Here is a 22,521-nt window from a genome sequence, read left to right as displayed (position 1 = left end):
GAGGAGGAGGAGGAGGAGGGGAAGGGGGAGGGGGAGGAGAGGGAGGGGGAGGAGGAGGAAGACGACGACAACAACAACTGGAACTAGGAACATATAAGAAAATCTCAGGGAAATGTCTCATGACACTGAACTGGTTCAAGTATTTTTTAAAATTTATGGTCCCAAACACACAGGCAATAAAAATAAACTAAAAAAATGTGACCACATAAAACTCAACAGCTCTATGCAAAGAACCAACACAACAAAGAGACAATCTGAAGAACAGAGGAGTATCTGTAAATAACTGCTAGGGCATTTATTTCCAGATGATAACATGGAACCCAATCAAGAGCAAAAACAAAAACAACAACAACAAAAAATCCAAAACCAAAACTCTGCTAACTTGGCATAGGATTGTTTGTAGTCTCAATCTCTTAGAAAGCTGAATAACAAATTGACCAACACAAGTGCGCAAAACCAATCCAGAAAATGGAAATCAAACAACCCCTGTAGCACTTCTCTTGAGTCTGGCATCAGGGAAGTGCTGGAGGACAGACAGAGAAGAGGGGACTTGTGTGGTTGGTGTTAGGGTTTAGATAATATAAATTCATATTTGCTAAGATCTTAAAACACTTTTATTCTTGTGCATGTATGTGTCGGTGATGCAGCAAGGCATGAGATCTTCTGGGGAGGGAGTTGGAGACCATATGGCATGGGTTCTGGAATAAAATTAGGATCCCCTCAAAGAGAGCATCAAGGGCTCTTAACTGTTCTCTAAAGTCCTCAAAAAGAGTTTGGATGTTCCTCAAAAAATTAAAATAGAGGACCAGAGAAACAGCTCTGTGGTTTTGAGCACTGGCTGCTCTTGCAAAGAACCTGGATTCCCTTCCCAACACCACATGGCAGCTCACAACTGTCTGCAACTCCAGATTCAGGGTACATGGTGCCCTCTTCTGGCCTCTCAGGCACCAGGCACAAACGGCATGAGCTGCTCTGTGGATGCTGGGAACTGAATACCAGGTCTTCTAGAAGAGGAACCAGTGTTCCTAACTACTGAGCCATCTCTCCAGCACCCTCAAGGTCTTTCACAACCGTCTAGAATTCTAGTTCTCAGGGGGACCTAACCTCTGTGGACACCAGGCATACATGTGGCACAGACCCACACATTTGGATAATTTACTCATCATATACTTAAAATTTAAGACCATGAAGTTAAATAAAATAAATATAAAAGTTAACAAATTTACCTAAGTTGGAAAACATAAAAATTACTAAGAATGGTTTGGCTGGGGCAGTAAAGATGACTCAGTGTATAAAGGCACTTGTCTCCAAGCCGGATGAGCCGGGTTCAACCCTGAGGCCCACCTGACCCCCAAAACTGCACCCTGACCTTCACATGCAGGTGGGCACACACACGAGTTAACTTAAATGTAAGTTAAAAACCTTGTCTGGACCACATAAACGGAACATGGTGGTACACATATAATCCCAGCAGCTGGCAGATAAAGGCAGGTGTATCAAAGTTCAAAGTCATCCTCAGCCACATGATATTTGAGGCCAGCCTGAAATACACAAGGCCCTGTGTGGAAAAAAAAAAAAAAAAAAAAAGGCATGCAGGGGGGTGCATGCTTTCCATCCGGCACTTGGGAGGCAGAGGGAAATGGATCTCTGTGAGTTCCAGGCCAGGCAGAGCTACACAATAAGACCTTGTCTTAAAACTAAATAAAAATACAAGATACTGCTAAGGATAGTGACACATGGTTTTAACCCCAGCACTTAAGAAATCCATTTTCCTCTGCTTCTCTTGCTTTTGGACAGCCTGGTCTACATAGCAAGTTCCAGGTTAGCCAGAGCTGCATAGGAAGAGCATGCGGAATCATAAATAAATAATAAACAAACAAACAATAAAGATAGACAAAGAAAGAAACAAATAAATGCAGGGTGTTGTATGGCTTGACATACAAGTGATCCCATAAATAGTACCATAGATAGTGTCCATATATAGTGCTTTGCTCATTACTACACATTTTGACTGGCTCTAGTTGGAAGTCTGTCTGGTGTCCAGTCTAGGAAGGGCACTCCGGGCAGCATGGACCAGTCTTAAATGTACATGGTTACTTTGAGGACCAGGTGGGCCAGAAGAGATCCAGCTCAACATCCAGAAGAATCTATTCCCTCCACACATTCTATCCATTTGGCTTATTCATTTTAGTTTTTGTGTAAGGGTTCAGCCTGCATGTCTGTGTGTACACTGTGCCTGCTTGGTACTCGCAGAACTTCGGAGAGGGCATCGGAACCTCAGAAACTGGAGCTATGGATAGTTGTGAACCACCAGGAGGGGGTGCTGAAAATATATCTGGGCCCTCTGCAAGAGGAGCAAGCCATCTCTTGGGCCAAGCTATCTCCCCAGCCTTATTCAAAAGAATCTTAAAATAAAAAAAATTATTACAAACTGTACCTTTCAGCCAGGCAGTGATGGCACACACCTTTAATCCTAGCACCAGGGAGACAGAGGCAGGAAGATCTCTGAGTTCAAGGCAAGCATGGCCTACAGAGTGAGTTCTAGGACAGCCAGGGCTGTACAGAGAAAATAACAACAACAACAACAACAAAAATTATACCTGTCTAGAAAAAAAACAAACCCCAAAACTATACCTTTTAGCTAGTCCTGATGGCACAGTTATTCTGGAAGACTGAGGCAGGAGAATCCTAAGTTTAAGGACCGTTTAGGCTACAGAATGAGTTAAAGACAGTAAATGAGATCCTACCTAAAAATGAAAATTCAAAAAGAGACTGGCCCTAAGTATAAGACACCCTTTTGAATTGTTGAGCAGGAGAGCCTAACACCGGAACAGTAGAGATAATGTCATTGCCCTTCTCTGCTTCCTAAAGGTGACATTTAGGGCTCTGTTACTAAAGACACTATACACTTCAGCCATAGAATTTGGATGATCCAAACTGGATCTGACCTGAAAGGTCCCCGAGGACTAGTTTTCATAATACCACAAGGCACTATGCAAGCTTCCAAGGGAAGAAAGGAACCAATAGTCTTAACCAACTGATTATGATTCTACAGCAACATCCAGAATGGCAAGATGGCGTTAAGGGTATAATAATAGCACTCATATCTTGGTGGTAACCAATATCTGTCTAATTAAACGTAAAACCTACTCAAGGAAAGGAAAATCAGGTTTGGTACTGGAAACCTACCTAACCTCCCACAGCTAATAAAGTCATTAATCTTAGAGAACTTTCTGCCATGTTACTAAACCAGCATAATTCTTAACTGGATTCTACATACCCATAGTTAAATATAGCTCTTAGTCCTCATCAAAGAAACTTCTCTTTGCAGCACACAAACCATTGCAGAAAACCACATCTGGTTAAAACACATAAAACAACTGATCATGGGATGCCAAACCCCACAGATACATCTAACATACCTCCTGCACCTGAGGCTCAGGGAACATTGTGAAAGAGAGAGCAGAAAAGATTGTGAGAGCCAGAGGCTCAGGGAGTTTGCTCTTAACACAGGAAACTGCCAAGATGAAGCTAGCTTTGCCATCAACTATCAAACACCCAATACAGAAATGGCAATAGAATAAAGCACAGGAAACACAAGAGCCCTCAAGTTCACACCACACCTTCTTCACACATGTAACTAGCAGACAAAAGCTGCTGCAACAACAACTCTTTTAACTGCACATTTAGCATGTTTTGCTTTGTTTACTGTATTTAAAAATTGTTCATATAGGTATCCCCTTTATATATTTACCTAAATTTATTTATGAACTTTGGGAAAAGAGGTATTTTTTTCCTGTTTTATCCCACATTATTCCCCCATAAATTCAGCATTTAAAAAAAAATACAGCATTTCTATTAATTCTTTGAGATTTTCCTTTTTTATTTATTTATTTATTTATTTTCTGAAACAGGTTTCTCTGTGTAGCCCTGGCTGTACTGGACTCACCAGGCTGGTCTCAAACTCACAGAGATCTGTCTGCCTCTACCTCCTAGAGTTACAGGCGTGTGCTGCCTCGTTCAGCTAATTCTTTGAAGTTTTTCATACATGTATACTTTTTTTTGATGTATTCTGATTATATTGAGCCCTACTCCCCTCTTAATTCCTCCCAGACCTACACCTACATTTGACCTTATCAAACTGGTTTTTTGGTATGTTTTTATTTTTTATTCTCTTTTTACATTAATTGCATTTTGGACTTTTCATTATTGAGAAATAATATTTTGCCTTTTCTCTTTTAAAGTTTTTCATTTATTCTTTACCTCCTCCCTAACATTCTCACGGTCTTTCCCCTTGAATTTTGCTTCTTCTCTATTTACCCCTTTCTCTGTCTCCTCCTTTCCCCTCAATCCTTTACTGTTCCCACCCTTAACCCACAGTGTCACACACAACATACTCTCAACTTCATGGGTATTAGCAATGCACTACTAGAATGAGGGGACTTTTCATTTACGTACCTTATAAAATGGGATGTTACTGCTGCTGTAACACTTGAGCTCTCTTTGATGAGTGGCACTGGTGAGTGAGCCTTAAAGAGCAGGCTGCTCAGTAAGATACCCTTGGAAACTTGAGACTTTACTGATGCAGATAAAACACCAGATGAAGACTACACACATTTTCCAGCAAAATTCAGCAATATGAGATGAATTATCAGGTAAAGCACGTGCTGTCAAGCCTGGTGACCTGAGTTCAATCCCCAGTCTTCACAGGTAGAAAAAGAACCGACTAGCACAAGCTGTCTGTCGATACACGCTCCATGGTGTACAGACACATTTGGGCCCTGCATGCACGCTTGTACCGTGCATGAACACACACTAGTTAACAACACCAAATGAGGAATAGAGATGAAAAAGCCACCAAGAAAAAGTCAGCAAGAAAATTAAGTGAACAGGGAGCCAGACGTAACGGTGCTGGTTTAATTCCAGAACTCAAGAGGCAGAGGTAGGAATAGCTCTGTGAGCCTGAGCTACATAGTAGGTTCCAGGCCAGCTGAGGCGTCAGTGAGCTCCTGTCTCAAAATACAAACAGCGAGGACTGGTTCCTAACTGGCTGCTCCAGGGGATCTGACTCTCTTCTGGCCTCCAAGGGCAAGTGTACTAATGTGCACACACTCTCCTCACAAGCCCATACACATCATTTAAAACACAGTATTTTTTTTAAGAAGAAGTAAGCAGGCTAAAGAGAGAAGTTGGCAATGAAAAATTCAAGGAATCAAATAACAAACAGTATGATAATATCAACAATAGGCTCAAGAAGGCATGGAGAAAAAGGGCTGGTAAAAACAACATTCAATCATCAATAAGAAAGTAAAACAAGGCCAGGCCGTGGTGGCACATGCTTTTAATCTTGGCATTCAGGAGGCAGAGGCAGGTGGATCTCTGGTGAGATGGGGGCCATCTTGGGTCTACAAAGTGAGTTCAAGGATAGCCAAGACTATACAGAAACCCTGTCTTAAAAAAAAAAAAAAAAACAAGAATAACAATAACAAAAGCAAACCTAACCACAATGTTCAAGGACTTCAGGATACAATTAAGAGACCAACCCACCAGGCACAGTGGTGCACGCCTGTAACCCCAGCACCTCAGGAGGCAAAGGGGGCAGGTGGATCTCTGTGACTTAAGGTATCAGCCTGGTCTACAAAGCTGTCCAGGACAGCCAAAGGGACACAGAGAAACCCTGTTTTGGAAAAACAAACAAACAAATAAACAAAAACAAAGAAGAGACAAACCCCAGAATCTACAGAATAAAAAAAGATGAAAAAAATCAAAACAAAAATCCACTGAAAGCATATAGAAGCTCATCAAGAAAAACACAACCGGAGAAAAACCTCTCTGCTTTATATTATCATATTAATACATCATAGTCAAGATGCCAAAAACACAAAGTCCAGGGGCTGGAGAGATTGCTCAGTGGTGAAGATCACTGGCTGCTCTTGCAGAGGACCCAGGTTTGATTCCCAGCCCCCACACAGCACCTTACATCCTTCTATAACTTTAGTCCCAAGAGATCCTACACGCTCTTCCAGCCTGCATGGGCAACAGGGACACACACTGTGCACAAAAACACATGAAGATAAAACATCCATACATATAAAATAAAATGAAACAATTTTAAAGGGTTGAAATTAAAAAAAATTTAATGTATCACTCAAACATAAACAAAAAACAAGTTGGTATACTTATTCTGAAGTCTGATAAAATAAACCTCTAACCAAAATGAATCAGAAGAGTTAGAAAATACTACAAATTAATAAAAGAAGCAATTCATCAAGAAGATATAAGAAAGGGAGTACTGGTCCACCTGTTTAGGCAGTTACCCACCTAGCCAAGCTCCAGAAAACAATGACAGCCACTCCACACAGGAGCCCTTCAGATAGAGGAGATGACAAAGAAATCGGGAGAATTGCCTAGATTCTACCAAGTTCGCAGAAATGGGCAAAGGAGGAAAGACATTCTCAAAGACCCAGTAAAAAGTGTGAGTGGCAGCAAGGTGGAGAAAGAGCACTAAGATATATCCACATGAGAAAACACTCTATGCCAATACAGAACATGCTGCCATGCATACAGGTTGAGAGCTGGGTTCACTGCCCATACAGAAAAAAAAAAACAAATGAAAAAAAAAAAAAAAAATCAGGCCCAGGTAAGAAAGATCTGGGGAGGCAGAAAGTGAGGGATTAAGATAAACGTAATAGGGGCTGGAGAGAGGACTCATCAGTTAGGAGCATCTGCTGCTTCTATAGAGCACCAAAGTTCAGTTCCGGGGACAAGTGGCATCTGTAACCATGCACCTATGTACGTACGTATGTACAGTACACATATGCACACACACTTAAAGATAATACATCTTTTAAAAGCTGTGGGGAAAGAAGAATTTTTATGTACTGCTGGTCAAAGTACCAACTTCTGTAGCCAATCAGTGTGCAATCAGTATGCAAAATAACCCAGAATGTCAAAAACAAACATCACGCTTAAAATTATTAGACCTGGTTGGGTGGTGGCACACATCTTTAATCAAAGCAATTAGGAGGCAGAGGCAGATGGATCTCTTGAGAGGCCAGCCTGGTCTACAAACCGAGTTCCAGGATAGCCAAGGCTACTCAGAGAAACCCCGTCTCAAAAAACAAAAACAGCAACAAAAATATTACATGTGTATAAAAAACCTAGAAAAGGTATCATAAGGAAGGACAAGACCTTGAAAATAGTGGGAAACAGTGTCAGTAATGAAATACAAAAACAGAACTAAGGGCTTCCTTGGGATTATAGGAACCAGCTGGGTATGAGGAAAACAAATATTATAAATATATTGAAGATGCCATGATGTATATAAGTGTATACATCTGTATACAAATCCAAAATTAACAACAACAACAACAAAAACCAAGATTTTATATCATTACAAAAAGAAAATTACTGACAGGTGGTGGCACACGCCTTTAGTCCCAGCGCTTAGGAGGCGGCAAATCTCGAGTTCAAGGCCAGCCTGGTCTACAAAATGAGTTAGTCCAGGACAGCCAATACTACACAGAGAAACCCTTTCTCAAAAAACCAACCAAACAAACAAGCAAACAAAAACCAAAAACTAAATAAAAAATAAAAACAATGCACAGAAACAACAAAGCAAAGTGAAACAAAAAGCCTTTTTATACCCACCTTCTCTGTGCTAACCAGGCAATTTGATAAGATGCCCAAAGAAGGAAAACAAGGCACACTGAAACCTATGCCATTCGACGTGGGGCTCCTGAGATACACAAAGCCTTTCTCAGGTTGACACCTAGGGTGGTCAATAAAGAATGTGACAGCTAAGTGTATCTCCAGCCTAACTCACAGGTTTCCATTCACAAAGCCTTCTGCTCAAACTCCAGTACAATAAGAAGAGGTAGGGAGAAAGAATAATAATATATATATTAAATTTTTATTTTTTATATTAATTACAGTTTATTCACTTTGTATCCCAGCTGTAGCCCCTCCCTCAGAAGAATATACATTATATTGCAAGATATAATATATACCTGTTCTCTCAGCACTTAGAGGCTAAGACAGGAGGATTACAGGTTCAAGGCCAACCTGCGCTGGTGAGACTAGGCAGGCAGGTCATGGCCTCATGACACTGAGGCACTTCCTTGGCCACAGATAGATTGTTAGAGCTCAGGAAGTTAATTAGTTACTTAAGGGAACCAATGAAAAATATACTGGACTTCTGCACATAAAAACAAAAGGTCGGAAAACTTTCAGGTTGACTTTGAACTCTTTTTTCTTCCTTTTCCACCTCCCAATTGCTAAGACCACAGGAGTGCACCACAATGTCCAAACTCAAAACGTATATTGGGGGTCTAGAGATATGGCTCAGCAGTTAAAAACACTTACTGCTCTTACACAGGACCTGGGTTTGGTTCCTAGCACCCATATGGCAGCCCATAACGCATATACATACATACATACATACATACATACATACATACAAATATATCCCCCAGTCCCATGAGATCCAGGGCCATCATCTGATCTTCGAGGGCACTAGGCACACACATGGTTCACACACATACATGCAGGGAAACACACATACAAATAAAATTAATAAACCTCAAAAAATTTTTCAAACACATTGCTTTTCTCATTTGTGTGTGTGACTTTTTTGTTGTTTCGAGACAGGGTCTCATCTAACTCTGGCCCCTCTCTCTCTTTCTCTCTCTCTCCCCCCCTCCCTCTCCTGCTCGATCTCTGAGAGATGACATTAGTATAGCTCAGGCTAGCTTTGTACTCACTATGCACCCAAAGCTGGTCTTAACCTGAGCTACTCCTCCTACCCTGGCCTCTCAAAGGTTGGATTGCTACTGGACTTTAAGCTAAAATTATGTGCACACAGTACCAGCATAAGAAATACAACAAAATGATTAACATTAACACATAAATATTCAGCTGTACAACCAATGAATCCTTTGGGATAAATTCCTGGAAGTAAAAACATAGCTCGGATTATATGATGGCTTTAAGGACAGTTATGCTTTGCCCAATGATTTTCCAAGAAAGTAAACCCAGGTTGCATACAAGAAGCTCACCTTTTGGGCCGAGGCAGGCCCATTGGGGTAAGGTTGGGATCTGGTTTAGGAATGGTTTTCCGGATGCGGATCTGGGAGACTTTCTTTGGTCTCTTCTCTGGCTCAGCCTGTTTTTAAGGGTTCAGAACAAAGATAGGCAAGATGTAAGATATTTTAAATAAAGCTGCTATACTAAAAACATTGCTCCCTCAGTTTACAGATAAGGCTAAAATGCAGTTGATAACAAACCTCTCCTTTCTAGTCTGGCTGTGTTTCCAATCACTGTCCTTTCATATTAAAACAGAACAGAACAGTTCCAATTGAGATAAACTCAAACCTTCAATCAGTGGAGACAGGTGATGGCAAACTCAAGGACACAATCACTTACTCATCTTTCAAGGTACAAAATGGCTCTTAGAGCCAAGTCTCTCTCCTAAAACCCTCTTTAATACTACTGGAGAGAAAAATAAATCTGGAAAACAATACAGAGTAAGACAACTAAGTCCTACATGGTGGAGCAGGACAGCTTGAATCCAGGTGCTGGAAGCCAGTAAGGAGCAAACAGCAGGACCCCATGTCTGAAACAAACTGAAACGAAGTCAACAACCCTGTAAAAATCCACCATACCCTTTCCTGGCCAAGGGCCAGGTCGAGGAGAAAAACCCCTACTTTGTGTTCTCAGATACTGAGCTAAGGCGAGCAAGTAAAACCTATATCACGTGGTGGGCATCAACAATGGAAACTCCAGCCAGGCGGTGGTGGCACATACCTTTGGTCCCAGCACTCAGGAGGTAGAAGCAGGCAGATCTTTGAGTTTATGGCCAGCCTGGTCTACAGAGTGAGTTCCAGGACAGCCAGGGCTACACAGAGAAACCCTATCTCGGAAAACAAGCAAACAATAACAAAACATAAACACACACACACACAAAAGAAAAAACCCAAAACTATGGAAAGCCCAGTGCCACCTCCACCTGCCACGCTGGTACTCTGCATTTACCTCTTTCTGCTGTGCAGGGATGCTCTGTGGTCGAGGGCAAGCTGGCACACCATCCAGATCATCAAACCCAGGAACCTGGAGCTCAGGCGCTGCGAGCAGGAGTGTGCTGACAGCAGGTTCTGCTACCAAGCAAGAATTTGGCACCAAGGCAGGAAACACAGGCTCTAGCCTAGCACCATGGAGACAGAATAAAGATAAAACCTATATGAGGTCTGCTTTCTACTTCCAGCAAATAGGCATTGTTATCTAGTTTATCTGTGTATGTGTATGTCCTGGTGTGCACATGTGTGTGCGGCCCAAAAGACAGCCTTAAGACAATGTCCTTCCTCAGCTGTCCCATCCACCCTGTTTTTGACAGTCTCTCCCTGGCCTAAAGCTCACCAAGGAGCCTAGTCTGGCTGGCCAGTCAGCCTCAGGCTCTGTCTGGCTATGCCTACCTACCTACTAGTATTACAAGTGTGGCAGCATGCTGGGCTTTCTCTGTGTGCTCTGGAGAATGTGCTTAAGCCCTCAGGATTGCTAGGCAGGCAATTTGGCAACTGAGCCTATGTTATCTTTTGAGCACACAGATTAGAATGTCATTCTTTCCAGGAATGACATTTCCAGTCAACCTGTTTCCAGTCACCTCTAGACATACCCTGGATCCACACATGTGAAAAATTACAGAATGTGATCAATTTATTTCAGTTTTATAAAAATTATAGTAGTTTTATTTTTAAAAAGTGTGTAAATAAGCAGAGACTGGTGAGATGCTTAGTGAATGAACAGACGAACGCTGCTCAAATGAGACCAATCCCACTGAGGACTAGCACTGAGGCAGGACGGGAAACACCTTGAGATGCTAATAAGCTTGCTGAAGACTTTTCTAAGTAAATGGCGCTATTTAAACAGCCATCCTCCTCGTTATTTATTCAAAGCACAACTGAAACTCAGAGATCTTCATCTGAGACCTATACACAGTAAGACTGATGAGACAAGAGGTTAGAGTTGTGCCATGCCTGGCTCAGGAACACTGAGTGCATTCTCCCCCACCCCCGTCCACTTCGAGCCCTGAGCCAAGGCTTACCTCATGTGACTGCTGTTGGTGTTACGGATAGCTTCCACGCCTGGAAGAGGCACATGTGGTGTGGTGGTGAGGCTGGAGTAAAGCACAAGTAAAGCAGCAGGTTAGGAGAGTGGACAACGGCAAGGGGGCGCTGTCCTGCAGCGGCTGGCTCTGCTCAAAGCAGGAAAAGGAGCCTCTCAACTGTGAGACCAACTGTGTGAGACCATGCTCATGTGCTCACCCCTAGGGTGGACGTAAGCCAGTAGGAAGAGGGCTCCCTAATTTTACCAGAAAAGGTGTAAAGAAAGCAAGACGGTAAAGGAAAGGACAGAGATAAGAATGACTTTCAGACTTTTAACTAAGTTGGTAAACAGACATGTTAAGATTCGTTTAAAATTTTGAAAATAAGAAATAGTAAGGGCTGGAGAGATGGCTCAGAGGTTAAGAGCACTGGCTGCTCTTCCAAAGGTCCTGAGTTCAATTCCCAGCAATTCCCACAGAGTGGCTCACAGCCATCTGTAATGAGATTTGGTGCCCTTCTCTAGTGTGCAGGCACACATGCAGATAGAACACTGTCTACATAATAAATAAATAAATAAATATAAAAAAGAAAAAGAAATAGTAAGATGGCTCTGTATGCAAAAGGTCTTGCTGCCACACCCAGCCACCTGAGTTCAAACTCAGGAACTTACGGGGTGGAAGAAAAGAATGGATTCCCCAAAACTTTGCTGCCTGGCGTATGCACACCACAGCACATGAACACTCACATATGTGCACACATACAACAAACAAATGTTTGAAAAAATCAGACATAAGAGACTCAAACACAACAGTAACATAGAATTTTGTACATATGGCAGCATCATGATGAGTTCAAGGTCATGCTGAGACACTGAGTGTGAAGCTAGTCTGACCTACATAAGATCCTGGCTAAAAAACAAAACAAAACAGAAAAATGGGGCAGGCATGATGGCTCAGCAGGTAAACACACGTAGTGTCTGACAAGGAAAGGTGACAGCCAAGTTTGATTCCTGGAGTCCACATAAAGGTGGAAAGAAAGAACCAACTCTAAAGTTGTCCTCTGACTCACACATTTACACATACACAGACACACACACTGTGGCACAAGCATAGCCCCCCAAAAACCTATACATACAAATTAAAAGGTATAATGAAAGTATAAAAAGATACTGTTCAGGTCCATGTTAACTGTTACAACAAATATTGCCACCAGGTGGTGGTGGTACCCCTTTAATCCCAGCACTTGGGACGCAGAGGCGGACAGATCTCTCAAATCTCTAAGTTCATGGCAGCTCACAGTTGTCTGCAACTCTAGTTCCAGGGTGTCTGGTACTTTCTTCTGACCTCCACGGGCACTACACACATGTGGTATAGACACACTTGCATGTGAAACACCAATGCACATTAAAACACTGTTTGTTTATTTTGTTTTTAAAGACAGGGTTTCTTTGTTTAACAGAGGCTTGGCTGTCTGGGACTCTCTTTGTAGACCAGGCTGGACTCAAACTCAGAGATCCGCCTGCCTTTGCTTCCCAAGTGCTAGGATTACAGGCCTGTGCTACCATGCCTGGCAATACACATAAAAATTAAGGAGGCTAAAGAAATGCCTCAGCATTTACGAGTACTTTGTTTCTCTTGCAGAGAAGCTAGGCTCAGTTCCTGGTACCCACATGGTGACTCATAACCATTCACAATCCAGTTGCAAGGGTTCCGTGGGCCTCCAGGCACATGTGTCCCATAGACATACACTCAAGAAAAACACTCAGACAGAAATTAAAAAAAAAAAAAAAAAAAAAAAAAAAAAATTGGGGGCTGGACATTTGGCTCAGAGGTTAAGAGCACTGGCTACTCTTCCAGAAGTCCTGAGTTCAGTTTCCCAGCAACCACATGGTGGCTCCCAACCATCTATAATGTGATCTGGTGCCCTCTTCTGGCATGCAGGCATACATGCAGGCAGAACACTGTAGACATAATAAATAAATAAATCTTTTAAAATTTTGCCATTTTGTACAACCTTATAAAATACTATGGACAAATATATTTTCTTTAATGCCAAAAAGGACATAAAGCACAGCTCCCTGCCTAAAGAACAGCTCATTTAATTCCTCTACCAATGGCGCAGAGATACATTCATATGAAATGCTGGAAACGTTAGTGCCTTTCAAAGTAAGACTAGCACAAAGTTCTGCTGATTTTAGCATAATCTATACTTTTACAAACCTGGAGCCTGTGTGATAACCCTGCCCTTCATCTCTCAGAACATTAGCAATTTGTTAAACCGCTACGAAAAAAAGTCAGGTTTCTCAAATAATTACAGATTAAGATTTCAGGTGAAGAATCTCAGTAAGACAAACGAGAAGCATAGTGTGACAGTGGAAAGAGCACATAAACAGGATTTATGAGGCTTTGTATTCAGTTCTAGTTCAGTGGAGAAATCACAAGCAACCAAGCAGTTGGATTAAAAAAAAAAGGCTTCAAGTGCTCAGTGCAGTAACACAGACATTGAGATCACCTAAGCAACAGAGAGAACAGGGAGAGAACTCATCTCAAAATAAATAAAAATATTAGATGTGGTAGCACATGCCTAATTCCAGTACACTGGAGCAGAGGCTGGCCTATACAATGAGATCCTATCTTTAAAAAAAAAAAAAAAAGTAGCGGCACACACCTTACCTTTAATCCCAGCATTTTGGGGGGCACAGGCAGGTGGATCTCTTTGAGTTCAAGGCTAGCCCGGTTTACGCAGCAAGTTAAACGACAGCCAAGGCTGTCTATAGAGAAACCCTGTCTCAAAAAATCAAAAGGAAAAAAAGAAAGCAAGCTACATATAGAATGACAGAACATAGGAAGTAAAAATAGTTAGGAATTAGAAAAACCAGGTGAGAAAGAGTTCTGAAAGAGAAACGGTCAAGCGTCACATCCTGACTGCTAACACAGCACTCAGGAAAATAACAGGGAAGCTAGGAAAAGCCTGTGTGTGTGCTGGGAGGACGTGGGGTACAACACTTTAAAGCTGTGCACTACACACTTCCAGCACCAAGATTTAGAACAATTTACACACTAGAGACAGACCAGAGCACTAGACAGTACAAGCAACATGCCATCATTCGAAACAATCTGATCCTTTTTAATTTTAAGGTATATTTTCCTATTTTGTACATATGTGTAAACTCACCATGTGTATATCATGGCACGTGTGTGGAGGTCAAAGAACAACTTGTCATCTTTCTCCTCCCACTATGCGTGTTCTAAGAATTTAATTCAGGCTGTCAGGCTTGACAGCTTATTCCTTGAACCCCCTTGCCAGGAGGCACCCCATTCATTCACTAATTCATTCAATTTATTTATTTATTTTACAAATTTAATAATTCTGTGTAGCTGGTAATGATGCTGCATGCCTTTAGTCCCACCACTCAGAAGAGGCAGGCAGATTTATGTGAGTTAGAGGCCAGCCTGATCTACAGAGCGAGTTCTAGGATAGCCAGAGCTCTACACAGAGAATCCCTATCTCAAACAACCTAGACAGATAAGTAGATAGGTATGTATGTAGGTAGGTAGGGAGATAGATAGATGGATGAATGACAATTTTATGTATTGAAGAGTTTAAGTTAGCCTGGGTATAACTCCATTTTGAAATAAAGAGCCATCTTGACTGCAAGCTGAACTCAGATACCAAGAAATATCGCAGAATGTATACTTGGCAGACAACAAAGTTGACTCTCCTTGCAACAGCCTCCAGGAAATATCGCAGAATAAATACTTCATAGAAAATAGAGATAGGGGGCTGGAGAGATGGCTCAGAGGTTAAGAGCACTGCTTACTCTTCCAGAGGTCATGAGTTCAATTCCCAGCAACCACATGGTGGCTCACAACCATCTATAATGAGATCTAGGGCCCTCTTCTGGTGTCCAGATGTACATGCAGGCAGAACATCGTATACATAATGAAATAAATAAATAAATAAATAAATCTAAAAAAGAAAATAGAGATACTCTCCCTGGCAATAATCAATGAGAATTGGTTGGGAATCGGCTGGGAAATTCTCCCCAATGTTTCAGATATAGTTTAGAAGAATAGCAATTGTGATTATATGCCTTAGGTAAGTGTGATTATGTGCCTCAGAGAAGGTCATCTCACCCCTCTAACTTTTACCTGATTCTGTAACATCAAGACATGTACATCAAGCAGGGGTGCTTGCTGTCATGGAAACCCCGTGCTCACAGACTTTCCCTTTAAAAACCCTGCTCACTCAGAGCTTGAGGTCCCACTTCTCTGCTGCTGCGTCAGTGAGACTTGGGTTCCGAGTTTGATCAGTCTCATAATAAAGCTCTCTTGCTATTTCATCGAGTCATCTCCTGGTGGTCTCTGAGGGTCCCGTGATCCTGGTATAACAGTTTATGGCCATTTTCTTATATGTACGTATGTGCACCAAATGCATTCAGTGTCCACAGAAGCCAGAAGAGGATGGCAGATCCTTAAGAACTAGATTTACAGGACTGGTGTTAAGAGGAACCAAACTGGGGTTCCCTTAACTGCTGAGAGATCTTTGCAGCCCCTTTAAAGTGTTTTTGAAACAACACCACTCCTAAACCTAAACTAGTTCTAAACCTACTACAATCTTCTTGCCTCAACAGCCTGGCTTTTTGAATTATTAGATGCTGAGTGAGTTTGTTTTGATTTGAAATATTAGCTGCAGCAATACTAAGAACAAATTAAAAATGACACCTAAGCTAGGCAGTGATGGTATAGGCCTTTAATCCCAGCACTCGGGAGGCAGAGGCAGGCAGAACAAAAAGATGCAAATGATGGAAAACTCACTGTTTGGAAAAGAAAGAATGACAGCAACAAAGGAAGCACTGGCGCAGCAGAGCACTGGGGGAGGAGTGGGAGGGACCGAGCTGGGAGAGCATCCAATTCTGAGGCTCCTTCTCCACTCAGTCCTGACAGAGAGGAGGTGTGCATGTTTGGTTGGCTCCTGATTATGATGCTCTGAATGTTGCCAACAATACTGGGATCATCTAAACTAACTTCAGCTGGTTAATTCTAAATATACACTTTTTTCACCACTAAAAAGAAAAGAAGACAGAGCTTCTGTTCATCTAAAGAATTTCAGTAGGAAGGTTTATATATCACAATTCTTTGAGGACGATTTTAGTGTAGGGACTGATTCCAGCATTTTAACCCATACTAAGAATGAACGCTACACAAGTTATACTGTCATCTAAAAAATCTAATAAAAAGGGAAATTTTAAATCTTAAATTCCTCCCTCTTTTTCTCTCTAAGCTAGGTATTGAACCTACAGTCTTGTAATAACCAAGCAAACACCACTAAGCTACACCCCCAGTCCTTTTCTAACATCATTTAGGGCACAATAATATTGACCAAATTATTTTCCCCTATTCTCAACAGTGAAACCACAAGAACTTCTGTCCAGCCCAGCAGCAGTGGCACACGCTTTTAATCCCAGAACTCGGGAAGCAGAGGCAGGCAGGTCTCTGAGTTTGAGGCCAGCCTGATCTACAGCATGGCCTCCAGGACAGCCAGAGGAACCCCCTCAACACACCTCCCCTCACACCCGCAAAAAAAAAAAAAAAAAAAAAAATGGAAATTCTTTCCAGTTCACTACAAAGTCCTAAAACCAGCGTATACAAATGTGAACTTTGAAGCCTATACTATAGAAAGAAATATAGACAGCTGAAGCATGACGGCTCATACTTGTAATCCCTGCACTCAAGGCCGAAGCAAGATGAATTCCAAGCCAACCTGAGCTACAGTGTCAAAAATAAAACAATGAAAGACGGTGGCATACACCGGGCATGTGGCATGTATCTTTAATTCTAGCCAACAGTGAGGCAGAGGCATTCTGAATCTCTTGAGTTTGAGGCCAGACTGGTCTACAGAGCAAATTCCAAGACAGCCAGGGCTACACAATGAATCCCTGTCTTGCAAAATGGGAAAAGAAAAAAACTACTGCTGTGCTTTTTCAACAGGAGCTTTACAATCTAAACAATGTAGATAACAAGAAGCCAGACCTCCAGCAGACAGCCCTGCACCTGCAGCATCGCCCTCCTCCTTTCCCCACCAGCAGGAGAGGAGACACACACGGAACACACCGAGAGAACAGGAGACAAGCTCTTACCTGCCCTGGGTGCTCAGGCTCCCCTGCTGCTTGCTTTGAGTAGAGTGAAGAGCTGGCAGCTTGAAGGTACAGGAGGGTCCATGCTGGCTCCAAATGGACAACACTCGGCCCACCGAGTAGGGCAGAGAGCTGAAGACCTTGTCCGCTATAGAGGCTGGAGACCTTAACCCTTTTAAGCACTGTGTAAACTGGGTCAAGAGGAGCCTCTGCATGATAGGCATATGATTGGAGAAGTTCCGTTTTTTTGTCCAGATTCGGTAACATCCTGGTGAACAAAGTGCTAGAAGTGTGTGAAGGCCAAGGACAGAGCAGTCTGCTCTGGTCTGAACTATGGCAGTGCCTCCATAGTCTTGGAGAGGAGCTGTAGTCTGGAGAGGAGCCTGAGTATGTGTGTGACTACAGAGGCCAGTGTCTTCCCTGAATGTGGCCATCCCAGGGCAACCGTGGGACAATAAAAAAGAGAAGGTCCACTTGGGAGGTGGAGTTGAGCACTGGGAGGCCTCTGCTAAGGCAAGCCTTGATGGAGCACAGTGCTCAGGAAAAGTCCTGGAGGACTCAACCATGCAATTGGAGGCTGATTTCACATGAAAGGAAAATGGAAATTCGTTACCAAACAGCAGGGATGGCATCTTGTTGCTCAACTCTATGAAGCTCATTTTCACAGCTTCAAGAGAATAAAGTGCCAAAGGCTTACTATTAAATCCCCTCTTCCACCCAGCAGCTGCCAAATATGGGTCCAGCCGCATTGCATTGTATGAAAATCCATCTAGGAGCTTTTTGTATCTGAGACGCTTGCAGTTTTTAGGCAATGGAACAGGGGAAGAGGAATAGCGCCGATATCTCAGTTTCTGGGGCTTTGTTGCCAGAGCCAGTTTGGAGGCAAGGACAGACAGCTTGCTTAGTAAGGCTGATTCTTTGGTAGGCTTCCTACAACTCAGGCTCCTCAAGGAATGGCACAGAGTAGCCTTCGGCTTTGGTATGTGGCTGCACAAGCTCTTGGTAGCTACTGCTTCAGGTTCCAATGGCGTGGCAGGCGCAGCACATGGGCTGAGAAGTCTGTGTGCTTTTGTGGGGACTGGGTTAGAGAAACTCTTTCCACACTCAGAATTCCTCACCTTACTTCTCTTTTTCCGCACGGTGACTGGCTCTGGACAGGAAATTCTCTTACACGTTCGATGAGGTTGCTTCTTTACAGGAAGCAATCTTTGCTGATATGAGATAGTCACGAAGGCACCATGTATTTGATTACCTCCAGCAGAGCTGGAGTCATGTTCTTTCCAGGAGGCACCAGGAAGGCAAGGACCTATGCATAACTCAATGTCTTTCTTTAATGGATGACATAAGTTCTCTTCTTTTGTGTTTCCCAACCTCTGGTTCTGTTTAGCAAGTTTGTCCTTGGTTGACTTTCTTAGGGTGACTTCTTCCATCATGGACTCATCCTGGTCAGCCACAGGTTGCTGTTCCAACAGTACAAGCGTGCCCTTTTGATATTTATGTTCTTCCTTTGGCAAGCCGTAGTCCAAAATTCTCTGGTTTTGTGGGGTTTCAGCAACGTTTTGCACTCTCTGGCATTTCATGTGGGTCTGAGAACTCTTAGGAAAATTACCATCATGACTTTCTCTAGTAATGGTCTCCTCAGATTCTTCCCCAACAGGTAAGTGACCCAGTGGTCCCTTCTGATGTTCTTCCGTTTCTTCTTCATTCATTTTAATTGCTGTTTCCCTTGTCATAGGCAAATACTTATCAATGGAATTCTCATGAGAGTGACAAGCTTTGCAAACATTTTTGTCCACACTGGTGTATGTGCCATTTCCTTTACTAGGATTACTTAAATCCATTGATATTCCTTCCTTCATGTCAGACAGGACTGTGCAATCCCTGACATTTTCGCAAAGCCTTCCACCATCTTTGAGTTTAAATAGGTGTTTCAAGTTCGGTGGTTCACCATGAACATCAGCTGGGGAATGTTGAGAAAACAGACAGGAATGCACCATCTCCACAGAGTCTCCATGCCTACAAGACACTGAGCCATTTGATGATAATCCAAAGGTTTTCTTCTTGCCAAACTCAGAATTTGCTTCTAGTCTTGGTCCTTCTGTCACAGATCCACCTTTATCTTGATGCTCACAAGGAATATAATCAAAAGACACACTTCCTCTAGCCAGTGCTCTTACATTTGGTTCGTGATCTGCAACAGATTCCACTTCACAATCAAGGGCAAAGTCTGGACATTCTTTGCCTTCACAGACTTTTAGACATCTGCATTCTTTCTCACATGATTTTTGTACTTCAGGAGAATCTCCTGTAGACGGAGCAGGAGTTGGGAGTTCTGAGTCCTGACCAGTTGTATCTGTAAATACAACATTCAATTCTCCTCGAAGAGATGAAGTTCTCCTTAAGGTCTCACAGGATGCCAGTGTGTGTTGCCCTGTACAATGACCAGATAAACTAAATGCTTCCACACCCAGCATTCTCTCTGTAGGCTCATCTGTGCAGTCTGGACATACCATATCTATCATACTTTGTGCGCACCCTTCAGAACCAGGAATATTTTCAAAGGCTCTTTGGGGATCGTTTTTCTTTAAACTACCACAAGACAGAGGGATTTTACTGCCTAAACTGATAATCAGATCCTTGTCCTTGTGGCTTACCTCAGGGAAAGTCTCTTGGCAGCCACCATTTAGGCCTTTCCTAGCTGTCTTACTGTCACTTCTGCCTTTATCTAGACTATTTTGGTTACTCTGGCAGTCAGAGATTTCATCTGCTTTCTGGTCAAGACTTCCAGCTGCTTGGCACATGGCTTTAAAATGAGATGAAGTAACAGTCAGAGACTGGTCCGCTAATGTTTCAGGACCTGGAATGTTTGTAGATTGGTTTAGTTCTTGTGTGTTACAAGCAGAGGTGCTGTGTTTATATATCTCAGTCTCTCTGTATTTATCTTGTTTCTTTCCACCCAGTCCTTCCTCACTGGTTTCCACATGAGTGGCTATGTTCAGAGCGCCACTATCTGATACCCCTTCTGTCACTTCATTCCTGATCTTGCCTCCTAGAATGATTCGAGTCTCTCTTCCAGCAGATCCATTCTCTGAGAGGGTACTATTTTCCACAAAATCTTGTGGTCTTTGGAAGCAGTGATTGATATAGTGAGCATCTCCACATTTTCTTATACAGTTGTTGGCAGCACAAGCAGAACACATGTTCTTTTCAGATGCATTTCTTGTTATGCAGTGACAGCTGGGGATATCCTGAGGCTGAACATTTTGACATTCTGTGACAAAAGAAAAGCCAGCCGCTTCTTTCACTCTTGAGAGTAGCATGGAATGTAGACCAGCCTTTTCTTTTTGCCCTTCTGGGCTTCTTGTTTTGATGCTTCGGGTTTGTATGTATGAAGAGGCACCACAGGCTTTGTCACCTTGTGGAGACATGGCTTCCATTTTTGTCTCAGCAGGAATGGTTTGAGCGTCAGTGGTAACATTTGCTCCATCCTCCAGAGAATGATGGCTCCCATGAGCATCTCTGCATGTTGCTGAAGGCATCTCTCTGTTTATACTTAGTAGAGAGTCAGTTGTCACATGGGCTTGAGAATTAAGGGGCACTTGTTGATGTGAAACACATTCATGTTCTGTTTTGTGTGCAACTAGTTCACTGTTACCAGAAAGTTCACTCACCTCATAGGCAATGATCAATTCATCTAAATGTGAGACACTGGCATGTGATGTCTCAACAGGCTTTTCTGGAGATGACGATAATTTTGCAGTACTTGTCTTAGGTTTCAATATTTTATTATGTCCAAAGCTTACTGGATCTTCTGGTTTCAAACTCTGAAGGGATTCTCCTTCAGAGAGAAAATCAGTGGATGGTGGAGAGTCACTAAGATTCCTCTGGATGCTGACTGCAGACTTGGAGTCTTTACTGTGAGCCTTTTTGTTTAATGCACCGGACTTTCCTGTTGTTTGTTCTGGCTCTTCAATATCCGCCAACAAAGAGAAGTTGCTTTCCTCAGAGTGTCTCTCCAGATGGTACAAATCAGTGACAGTTTCTCTATGGTCTTCAGAGTTTATCAAATTTCTGTTAATATTTGAAGTAATTTTCAGGTCATTTTTTTTAAACATTATTTCTATGGCTTCAACAGAAGAATTAGTCATGGAACTACAGCTCTCTGTTGAGGAACAACTTGCTTGAGTGCAACAGCTGCTGTGGTTACTGGATTCTACAGTCTGTTTTTTGCTAGAACCATCCCTACTTCTCTCCAGTTCTTGTTGTCTGACACTGAAAAGAAAGAGACCCCCTTTTTCACTCTTGTGCCTCCAACACTGCTCTTTATTTTCTACTCCACAAGTGAACTCCTTGCTTTGATCAACTTTGTGCATTTTTTCAGCAGATTCCTTTATCAAACCATTGCTTTCAAAACTACATTTTTCTAAGGATCTTGGGCCACACAAATATGATGTTAGAGATAAAATTTCAGAATTTTCTTCCGAGGGATTTATAGAATCCATGCTTCCCGTAGAAATGGAAATATCATGTGCAGAACTGTGTTTGTCCTCATGGTGGCTGAGCCCGTGCTGGTGACTGTCATCTTCTTCACAGACAATGTTGAAGTCACACAACCCTTCTTTCCCTTTGCTCATTTTGGAAATGGAACAGTTTCCTGGTAATGACAACCAAATGGATAAGTTAGTGTTCTCCACATTGTTTGTCTTTAAGAATTGCTTTGGGGCTCAGCAGTTAAGAGCACTGACTGCTCTTCCAGAGGGCATGGGTTCACTTCCCAGTACCCACAAGTAGGTAGGTACTTGTGGCAGCTCACAAGTGTCTATAACTCCAAGATCCGACACCCTCAAAAAGACATACAAAAGATAAAATACCAAAGCACATAAAATAAAAAATAAATTAAATTTTTTCAAAAATTGCTTTTGTGTGGCTGGAGAGATGACTCAGATTAAGAGCACTGGCTGCTCTTCCAAAGGTCCTGAGTTCAATTCCCAGCAACCACATGGTAGCTCATAACCACAAATGAGATCTGGTGCCACCTTCTGGCATCCAGGTATACATGCAGACAGAATATTGTATACATAATAAATAAAATCTTAAAAAAAAAAAAAAAAGAATTGCTTGTGTTAGCTGAGCTTAGTGGCACACGCCTGTAATCCCAGCACTCAGGAGGAAGAGGCACATGGATTTCTGTGAAGACCACGGGCCAGCATGGTCTACAAAGTGAGTTCCAGGACAACCAGGGTTACAGAGAAACCCTGTCTCCTAAAACAAAATGAAACAAACAAA

General features: G+C 42.4%; 1 protein-coding gene and 1 non-coding gene across 9 annotated transcripts in view; one reads left to right on the top strand and one right to left on the bottom strand.

Moving 5' to 3' along the window:
• Positions 1-22,521, bottom strand: part of Prr14l (proline rich 14 like) — a 70,936-nt gene that overhangs the window by 23,216 nt on the left and 25,199 nt on the right. For 7 of the 8 annotated variants that reach the window (XM_021651968.2, XM_060365521.1, XM_021651977.2 and 4 more), the window contains 4 exons: positions 17,239-21,889; positions 11,099-11,170; positions 10,033-10,201; positions 9,057-9,163 (listed from right to left, as the gene is read on the bottom strand). In XM_021651968.2, the coding sequence (XP_021507643.1) occupies positions 9,057-9,163; positions 10,033-10,201; positions 11,099-11,170; positions 17,239-21,889 (4,999 nt within the window). Of the gene's footprint in view, positions 1-6,613; positions 7,772-9,056; positions 9,164-10,032; positions 10,202-11,098; positions 11,171-17,238; positions 21,890-22,521 lie in introns of those variants that run through there. The other variant, XM_060365520.1, reaches the window with a different exon arrangement.
• LOC132646876 (small nucleolar RNA SNORD42) lies at positions 15,895-15,963 on the top strand. Its single transcript, XR_009585217.1, has one exon. It is a non-coding gene; the product is annotated as a small nucleolar RNA SNORD42 (small nucleolar RNA).

The sequence above is a fragment of the Meriones unguiculatus genome, chromosome 12 (genome assembly GCF_030254825.1).
Source record: "Meriones unguiculatus strain TT.TT164.6M chromosome 12, Bangor_MerUng_6.1, whole genome shotgun sequence".
In the NCBI taxonomy this organism is placed as follows: domain Eukaryota; kingdom Metazoa; phylum Chordata; class Mammalia; order Rodentia; family Muridae; genus Meriones; species Meriones unguiculatus.
Note: the sequence above shows the minus strand (reverse complement) of the source record. Positions and strands in the feature narration are given on the sequence as shown.